The sequence below is a fragment of the Corvus brachyrhynchos genome, unplaced genomic scaffold (genome assembly GCF_000691975.1).
Source record: "Corvus brachyrhynchos isolate BGI_N302 unplaced genomic scaffold, ASM69197v1 scaffold933, whole genome shotgun sequence".
Classification (NCBI taxonomy): Eukaryota; Metazoa; Chordata; class Aves; order Passeriformes; family Corvidae; genus Corvus; species Corvus brachyrhynchos.
The window spans coordinates 485394-495435 of NW_008237401.1; the positions used below are offsets into that span (position 1 = coordinate 485394).

The window sequence follows — 10042 nt, forward strand, 5'->3', positions numbered from 1 at the left end:
TCGCAGCGTTATGTCATCTCTTTCCTCTTTTAGACCGTGTCTGTGTTCAGCACAGAATCCATCTCAGTTATTTAAAAACTGGCACCAAAAGCCGTTTGGAATCTGTAACTTTGATTTTAGCTGTTTTACCTTGATCAGTTCGGAGTTAAATATAGCCCTTCATTTGGAATAATTTGCACTGAATCATCCTGGTGGGGCTGAAGCACAGGGTCCGGACGGCAGTTCTGGTGACCCGGTGCAGGTGCTGTGTAGATGTTGTGTAGGAGCAAAGGAGAAGTCACAAAGCTCAGTAAAATCATAAAATCCCAGAATCCAAGAATCCTTGAAGCTGGAAAAGAGCTCCAAGGTTGTTGGGTGTAACCTGTGACCGATCCCCGTGCTGTCACCCAGATCAGAGCGCTGAGTGCCACATCCAGTCATTCCTAGGACACCCCCAGGGATGGGACTCCGCCACCTCCCTGGGCGCCCCTTCCAAACCCTGGCCATCCTTTCCATGAAGAATTTCTTCCCGATGTCCAACCTGCCCACAAACTTGACCCAGCTCTTCTCTCGTGTCACCTCCACGGCCATTTTCACAAGGTTCACAGTTTTGTAATTCTTCAGCCTCAGAGATGAAGCCTGACCTCTGTTTTGTTTTGTACCTGTAGAGCTGGAAGAGTCCCAGAGGAAGTGTCCCCCTTGCTGGTACAAATTTGCCAATATGTTCCTGATCTGGGAATGCCATCCATACTGGATGAAGCTGAAGGAGATCGTGAACTTAATTGTCATGGATCCTTTTGTCGACTTGGCCATCACCATCTGCATCGTGCTGAACACGCTGTTCATGGCCATGGAACACCACCCCATGACCCCCGAGTTCGAACACGTGCTCTCCGTAGGAAATCTGGTAAGAGAGCAGTGAACACTCCCTGCAGCTCTGCTCCTGCTTACTGATGTGGGCTTAGGCTTAGAATAAATTGCGTTGTCGATACTTAGCACGAAGATCAGAAAATAAGCAAGAGTCACTCTTTGCCTGTTCTTTGTCTGTCTCTCCTCCCCGCTCCAGGTTTTCACTGGGATTTTCACAGCAGAAATGTTCCTGAAGCTCATTGCAATGGATCCATACTATTATTTTCAAGAAGGCTGGAACATCTTTGATGGGTTTATTGTCTCCCTCAGTTTAATGGAGCTGAGTCTCGCAGATGTGGAAGGACTTTCCGTGCTGCGATCTTTCCGATTGGTATTCCATATTCCAGCTCTCTTTCAATGTTGTCATCATGGAGCTACTACAAAGTTTAGAATCATAGAGTTGGAAGGGACCCACGAGGATCATCCAGTCCAGCTCCTGGCCCTGCACAGACACCCCAGCAATCCCACCCTGTGCTTGAGAGTGCTGTCCAAACGTTCTTTGAGCTCTGGCAGCCTCGGGGCTGTGCCCATTCCCTGGGGAGCCTGGGCAGTGCCCAACCAGGGGAAGAACCTTTTCCTAGTATCCAGCCTATCCCTCCCCTGACACAGCTCCAGCCATTCCCCTCACATCAGAAATTTTTCCCATTTACAAAGGACAAGGGAAGACCCACATTTTTCTGGGTTTGGGGAGGACAGAGATTGAGTGGTGCTATTTTTTATGGGCTCTTCTTTCTTCATCACTGCTCTTTACGAGGTCTGAGCAGCAGCTTGTTGCATTTGGGCCGGGAAGGGTGACCTTTCCTTTGGGAAGGGAGATCAGCGTGTGGGGAATAACTAAGTACAAAATGCACAAGCCCAAATTTCCAGAAAGGTTAAGCATTTTCTGCTCCCCGTGACCTCAGCAGCAGAAGCATGGACTTACCTTTACATAAAATGCAAGTTGGTTGTTGGTTAGGAAGTTCTGCTTGATTTTCCTCTTTGCTTAAGATTTATCTGTTTTGTTTTGGCTTTTTTTTTTTGTAGCTGAGAGTCTTCAAACTGGCCAAGTCCTGGCCCACTCTGAACATGCTGATAAAAATCATTGGTAACTCAGTGGGTGCCTTGGGGAATCTGACCTTGGTGCTGGCCATCATCGTGTTCATCTTCGCCGTGGTGGGAATGCAGCTCTTTGGCAAAAACTACAAGGAGTGTGTCTGCAAGATCAATGCGGAGTGTGAGCTACCCCGCTGGCACATGCACGATTTCTTCCACTCCTTCCTTATTGTCTTCCGTGTGTTGTGTGGGGAGTGGATTGAGACCATGTGGGATTGTATGGAAGTGGCAGGACAGGCCATGTGCTTGATTGTCTTCATGATGGTCATGGTCATCGGAAATTTAGTGGTCAGTAAATGGTTACTGATGGGCTTTCTTGGTTGCCTCTGGGTGGGGTAGAACTCGGGGAGACCCCAGGATGAGGGAGTGATGGTTTGTGAGTCTGTTCCTGCTCTGTTGAGGTCCCTCTTGGCCTTTGATGTATCGAGAGTCCCGCAGACTTTGGTAGCACAATGTTAAAGATGTTCTTTGCTTGATGAGGACCTTAAAGAGTTGCCCATAAATGAAGCGTTTTGCAATAAAAGCTGAAGGTATGAAACCCTCAGTCGAAGGGGACAGACCTACACCTGACCTGAGGGACAGAAGAAGCTAAAAGAAGCAAAACCTGGCATTTTAATTACCAGGAAATTAAATAATTTGGTGCACAGGGGAAGGTCCTGAAGTGTTAAAATGAGGATGGAAGTTTCTTCTAAAACCTGCCCACTGGCTCAGTCATGAGGTACTGTGGTGTGCAGGAATGGGCTGTGAAACTGCACGGCCTGTTGTGTGGGAGGTTGGACTAGATCATGATGGCTCCTTCTAGCCCTAAATTTTACGAAGAAAAGTCTGTGGAGGAAAATGTGAGCAAGAATGAAGTCACACGAGCAGTCACAATTCCTCAAAGTAGTTGTGAGCTCTCTCTGAGAGGTCCTGTCTTGCCAAAGGGTTTTGATAAAATAAGTCCTGGGGATGTGGGCAAGGAAATAGAGCTGGGAGTGATCACTCAAAATGCCAAGATTTTCCCCGTTTTCTTTGAGGCAGAGATGGGACTAAATCAGTAAAGCTGAGTTTAAATCCCGTGGGGATGAAATCCCTCTCTGACATCTGCAGTCTGGATCCTGCAAGGGGCTCAAGTCAGGGACTCCTGGGACTCCTCAGAGTCGTGTGCTGCACCAGGGTCCCTGTTCAGGGAACTTGTTGCAGCATCAGGGTCTCATACCTTGAGCCTTGGGCACCTGAATAAGTTTGTGGGACACCAGAGCTGGTTTTCAGTGGTGTTTGGAGACAGCTCTGCAGCATCAGCAGGGCTTGGGTGCCGAGTGCTCCCATTCAGCCTTGGGAATACCCACCCTGTGTGTCAGTCCAGCATCACCTCTTCCCTTTCAGGTGCTGAACCTGTTCTTGGCCTTGTTGCTGAGCTCCTTCAGCGCAGACAACTTGGCAGCCACGGACGATGACGGGGAGATGAACAACCTGCAGATCTCGGTCATCCGCATCAAGAAGGGCATTGCCTGGACCAAGGCCAAGGTGCGCGAGTTCATGCAGGCTCACTTCAAGCAGAGAGAGGCCGACGAGGTGAAACCCTTGGATGAGTTGTATGACAAGAAGGTGAACTGCATCGCCAACCACACCGGGGCCGATATCAACAGGGACATCGATTACCAGAAGAACGGCAACGGCACCACGAGCGGCATCGGCAGCAGCGTCGAGAAATACATCATCGATGAGGATCACATGTCCTTCATCAACAACCCCAACCTCACCGTCCGCGTCCCCATTGCTGTGGGGGAATCGGATTTTGAAAACCTCAACACAGAAGATTTCAGCAGTGATACAGATCCTGACGGCAGCAAGGAGGTGGGATGAAGTGCTAAAAATTCTTTCGAGTCGTTTAGCCCGCTGTGAGAACCTCTGGGCAGGCAGAACTGCGTCCTTCCAGCACAAAACTGATGTTTATGTTATGGTGTTGTCTTTGCACTCAAGACAGAAGTTTCTTGTGCTAGGAGCTCTATAGGAAGCCACAAATACTTGTGAATGTATCTAATTATAATGTAAAGTACATATAATCATGGAATGGCCTGGGTTGAAAGGGACCTTAAAGATGATCTAGTTCCAACCCCCCTGCCATGGACAGGAGCACCTTTCATAACATAAATACTTAGTCCTGTCTGTCCTGTTAACGTGAGACATAAGCTGGGTCAGGAGCTCCGTGATTAAAGTGAGGAAACAACTTTGATTACAGTAAATGTGGTGAACAAATGGCTGAGTCCTCGTGAAGTTTGATACTTGTTGGGAACTGATCATTGATTGGATTGGGGTTTTGTGTTGCAGAAACTCGATGAGACCAGCTCCTCTGAGGGCAGCACCATTGATATAAAGCCTGAGGTGGAAGAAGTCCCCGTGGAGGCACCAGAGGAGTACCTGGACCCAGATGCCTGTTTTACAGAAGGTGAGAAGGGAGTGAAGGAGGAGGCTTTGGGGATGTTCTGGGGACCAGTCTGCTGTAAGCTCACCCTAGGGTTAGGTCACCCTGGATCAGGGCTGGCTCTCAGCTTTTCTCAAGGCCCTTCTTGGTGAACTAATTCAGAGGGATTTGCAGAGTGAAGCTCTCGGAGATGCAGTTGCCATTGCAAGGATGTAGATCATAGAAACGTGCCATAGTTTGGGTTGGAAGGCACCTTAAAGCTCATCCCAGTTCCACTCCCCTGCCATGGGCAGGGACAGCTTCCCCTGTCCCAGGGTGCTCCAAGCCCCAATGTCCAGCCTGGCCTTGGACACTTCCAGGGATCCAGGGGCAGCCCCAGCTTCTTTTGGCACCCTGTGCCAGGGCCTCCCCTCCCTCACAGGGAGGAATTTCTGAAGAATTATAGATGGCCTGATGATTTTTGTGCAGCTGATGCCTGAAGTACTTAGAAGCAGAGTACTTTTCCTTTCCTGTAACTGGCCTCAATGTCTTTCAAGAGCTGATCCGTTACAGGAATTCCCATGGCAAAGATGCTTTAAATGGTTCAAGGTTATTTTATCAGCAAGTTTTCCATTTGTCTCCTCAAGAGCATGGACCTCACCAAATAGAACGAGCTGATCTGTTCCCAAATGGAAGTTAATTCTGGTGCCCAGACACAGAAGTGGCGAAACAATCCTAAAATCCTCAAGAATGCAAAAGTTTTAAGTGATACTCAGCATGTTTCATATTGGTGGCATCAAAACTGCTTCTAGACAGTGAGAATTTAATGTGTTTGCCTTAAACCCTGTGTTACCTGAGTGAAGGTGTGCCCTGTCCCCTGTTACAGGTTGTATGCAGCGCTGCAAATGTTGTCAGGTCAATATTGAGGAGGGGCTGGGAAAGTCGTGGTGGACCTTGAGGAAAACTTGTTTCCTAATTGTGGAGCACAATTGGTTTGAGACTTTCATCATCTTCATGATCCTCCTGAGCAGTGGTGCTCTGGTGAGTAAAATATGTGTAGTCCAGAGATGTTGAGCTCGGGGACATCTGATTGTGTCCAGGAAGTTTTGGGAAAAAGCAAACTGGGGGAATTCTTACATGGAGAACAACCCAGCTCCATCGTGGTACTGTACAGAAGCTTTTATTGGTGTTTTTAGTTTAGTTTAAATGAAGAACAAAGCCTTCAAATCGGGGTTCTGATCCTAGTGTCTATGTTTGATTTATGTTTTTTGTATATATATATATTCAGCTCATCTATAACTGTGTATTTAACTCATCTCAGTATCATTTGAAGCCTCTGCATAACGACATTGAACTGTGGAATAAATCCCAGGTAATGACACGAGCACCTGGTTGTTTCCCAGGCTTTTGAGGATATTTACATAGAGCAGAGGAAAACCATCCGGACCATCCTGGAGTATGCGGACAAGGTCTTCACGTACATTTTCATCCTGGAGATGCTGCTGAAGTGGTGTGCCTATGGATTCGTCAAGTTCTTCACCAACGCCTGGTGCTGGCTGGATTTCCTCATCGTGGCTGTATGTATCCTCTCCTCCTTACTTCTGCTTGGGGGAACGGTGGTGGTTGGAAGAACGCTGGGAATGTTTCCTCCTGAGATCCGTCCTGACTGAATCGTAGATTTAACGACGGTTCAGTCCCAGATATCTCTGAATTCCCAAATCAAGTGGTGCCTTTTCCTGGTCTTAAAATCAAAGAGTCATACACGGTTAGAAGGGGAAAAGGGATTTTACCTTGGGATTTATTTTAAGGATCCTTAGGTGCACACGTCCAGGTCACATGCATCGAAATGCACCCCTCCAAATGCCCACCCCAAAAGATTGGGTATAACATTATAGGTGTTACTAATTAGCAGATCTATCAAAGATTCCCCAATGAGAGGCTCCAGTGAGCCCCCCTCCCCAAGGAGCCTTCTCCTGGATGGTTCTATCTTGGTTTACAGAATGTGTTCTGGAGAGGACCTTGGGCTCTGGGGCACGCTGATCCCTGGCTACGAAGCTTCTAAAATGTTGAGTCTCTTAGCTTGACAAACAAGTCCAAGAATGTAGGCAGAAAGCACGAGGAATACAGAAGTTGTAAAAAAGGTATAACAGGGGTATAATAGAAAAGGCAAAAATCTTCATGGCATCACAAGGATAAAACCCTTGAGCCCTTTGGGTACTGCCAGTGTTTCCTGTGCAGCTGTGGGATTTCTGCCCTGCAGGCACCAAGGAGGATTTTCCAGCCCTTGGCTCTTTTGCTCTGCTGAAAATAGAATCTCTAGGAGACCTGCCCATGTATGGAGCCCCTGGGAGGTGGTACCAGTGGGACAGCTGTGCCACAGACGTGGTATCCCTTGGTGACATCTCGAGGAGTCATGTTCTCTGTAATCGTTTCCTTGCTTTATTAATGATGAGGGGGTGATGAGGCAGCAAAATCTCCCCATCCCAGCACCCCACGAGGTCTGCTCCGACCATGGGGCGCGTGTGTTTGTGAGAATCTCCATACTTGGGGAGCTTATTGTGCACGAGGAGGTTCAGCATCATCCACCCTCTGTTCAAAAGTTCTAATGCCCAGGAAAGAAGCAGCAGGATGGTATCAAAGGAGAAGGACGGCTCAGAGGTCGTAGCATGAGTGAGGGACACGGTCGGTCAGGACAGAGGCGCCCTGGAATCCCCCTGCAGAACATCTCAGGAGGGAGGGTAAATCTGAGAAATAAAAGGGGGAGAATAAATGGTAGAATTAGAAGAAAAAAGACAACAGAGAGAAGCTTTAGCAATAAATTTGGCTCTGAAGCACAGCGAGGGAATTTAAAATAAACGGAATTTGTGCTGTCCAGAGTGGTAGAAAGTTGTGTAATTCGATAGGAAATTTAGAATCCCAAGTGCTTGGATTCTTTTAAAGTGTTTCATCACATCCATCTGGGAGTCAGTGGCTGTAGTCACTGCCCCAAGAGCAAGTGTGTTAGAAAAGAATTACCAATTTTTCCAAGCTTCTCCTTTGGAACATTCTGTGTATGATTCAGTTGCTGTTCAGCACCATTATCACTCTGGAAATATTCCTGAGTAGGTGGAAGGAACTGTGCTTGGAATTCAGGGGCAGAAGTGACTCAAACTCTGTGTTTCCTGTAGGAAAATTGAAATTTGGAATTCTGGGTTTTTTTAAATCCTCTCTGGTCCCCTCAACACCTTTCCTTGGACACAACCTGCACGTTATAAGTCATTTTCTGGCAATAACCCTGGATCTCTCTCACTGCCTGAAGATAAAGTACCCGTTTAATTCCAGTTGTTTTGGATGAAGTGCAGTTTAATGGGCAGATGTGGTACAAGTTTAATTTCCTTCCCAAGTATCTGGGGGTGGAGCAAAGATCAGGAACTTCCCAGGCAGGTAACACACGTCCAGGGGGGGAACAAGTGTAGAAGGATTTGGAATTTCCAGGGCTTTAGGAGGAATTCCTGTTTTCCCTCGGTGTCACAGACAGAAGAGTTGCACGTTTTTCCCTGAAAACCAAAAAAAAATCTGAAATGTGACTTTGAGACGCCCAAATATCCCTCAGCAAAATCTCAGCAATGCTTTGTGTCCTGTATCTGTTGAATCACATTTTTTTTAACCCAAATTTTGTGGCGTGCTGTGGAAGGGGCTGGAGCGAGCCAGGACGGCAGGGAACGAGCCTTTGCATCCTAACAACGCTCTTGGATGTTATTTTGCAGGTTGCTATAGCATTGTCCAATTCCCCTCCTCCTCAACCCCATTCCTGGGTGTGTTTGTGAAGACTTTTCCTGGGTAATAATGAAGGATTCTGCTTTTCAGTCAATCTGGGATTCCCTTTGTCCGACCTCGGTGCCTGCTGTGTCTTCTGTTGGAATGTCCTCAGGGAATAATCCTCAAAGATCCCTAAAAGCTCAAACAGCCTTTTCTGTCTCGGTCTTAAGTGTCCTGCTCGGGAGTAAGATGTTATCCCGAGGGGAAGAAGCTCTAAAAATGAGGATTCTGTCTTCATGGCATCATGGAATCGTGGAATGGTTTGGGCTGGAAGGGACCTTGAAGCCCATCCCGTTCCACCCCCTGCAACCCCAGGTTGCTCCAAGCCCCAGTGTCCGACCTGGCCTTGGACACTTCCAGGGATGGGGCAGCTTCCAGGGATGGGGCACTTCCAGTGTTACATTTTCAGGGTAAATAGACCACATCTCCAAATCCATCGGATTTTTAGACTTGTGTCCAGGATTTTAACTTACTGACGTTGCCAAGGGCTCGGTCCTGGCCTGACTGAGCTAATTCTGCCTCACAAAGACTTTGTTGGAACCTTTGGGACACCCCTGGCATGGTTCACATTAGTGCAATTTTGAAGTCGGATGGAAAAACCAAAGCTCCATGTGGCCTTAAATTGTGGCCACTTATTTTTGGGGCAGATTCCACAGAATCACGGAACGGTTTGAGTCGGAAGGGACCTTAAAATCATCGAATTCCAAGTCCCTTGCTGTGGGCAGGGACACCTTCCATATGAAGCTGGAAAAAGCACATGAGCCACATGCCCAAATAAGATGAAATCTCAATTTTCCCACACATTTTATGCATTCGAAATGTGGATCTGGTATTTCCCTGGAATACGCGTGGAATTTAGGATCATCCTCATAATGAATTCTACTTTATTATTCCAGTATCTCTTGTAGAAAAGAATGATGCATAGGAAGTGTCCTATTCTGAGAATTCAGTTCAAACCCCACCTGTTCCAGGAGGAGCTCCCGTGGTTTTCCGTTGTTTGTTGCTGTGTGTGGATGTCTTTTTTTTTCCCTTAAAAAGGGTTCACGTCTCTCTTCTCTGTGTCTGTAGCGTGACACGAGCGAGAAGTGGCAGCTGATGTGCTGTGCCCGTAACTGTTTCCGTGTGGCCAAGTCACACCTGTGACTCGGTGGGTTTAAGGATATCTGATCATTCACACGTTCAGAGCCTAAATCTGACCCCGGGCTGCTGAACAGCTTCTCCTTGGGACTGGAGAAGCGTTGGAGTACGGACCTAAAAGCCGTGCCGCAGCTCAGCACCCGAGCCTGGGCAGCTGTCAGACGGCTCCTCCCTCGGGGTCGCTCCCGAGCACGACTTGGAGCGGGCAGAAAATGCGTTTGCTCCGCGTGCCAGGCAGGGAAAAGCCCGGCCCGCTCGGGCTGTGAGGCTGGAGGAGCCGGAGTGGGGCTCAGGACCGGCGGCGGCAGAGGGACGCGGTCCCCGGTGGCGCGGTGCCCGCGGAGAGCTTGGCGCAGGTGTGCAGTGTGTGTATTTATCTGTATTCTTTCTCATAGGTACCTTTAACATTTGTCTGGCTTAAATTTCATGGGCGCCGCTGGGATCCTGCAGCCGGTAAAGGGCGAGGGTAAGGTTTTTGTCATCGTTTGGGCTCTTCCTTCCGACAGCCCCTCTCCGTGTGTGTCTCTGCCTCTCTCTCACTGATCTCTCCCCTCTGTTCTTTTCTCAACCGCATTATTTCCTTCCAGGTCGGTTCAGTCAAGTGAAGTAGGCAGCTGGTGTCATGGCTTCGGTATTTGGGGCGGCCCAGGTGGCTCCTGGGCTGGGCAATCAGGGCTAGGGGATCCAATCTAACAGTCTGGAACCTTTTTTTTCTTTTTTTTTTTTTTTTTCTTTTTTTTTTTT

At 48.1% G+C, this 10042-nt stretch overlaps 1 protein-coding gene across 1 annotated transcript in view; it reads left to right on the forward strand.

Moving 5' to 3' along the window:
- SCN8A (sodium voltage-gated channel alpha subunit 8) overlaps window positions 1-10042 on the forward strand; it is a 58221-nt gene that overhangs the window by 35610 nt on the left and 12569 nt on the right. The window contains exons 15-21 of the mRNA XM_017730741.1: window positions 648-886; window positions 1046-1219; window positions 1912-2268; window positions 3346-3816; window positions 4291-4408; window positions 5250-5404; window positions 5767-5940. Coding sequence (XP_017586230.1) covers window positions 648-886; window positions 1046-1219; window positions 1912-2268; window positions 3346-3816; window positions 4291-4408; window positions 5250-5404; window positions 5767-5940 — 1688 coding nt within the window. The remainder of the gene's footprint in view (window positions 1-647; window positions 887-1045; window positions 1220-1911; window positions 2269-3345; window positions 3817-4290; window positions 4409-5249; window positions 5405-5766; window positions 5941-10042) is intronic.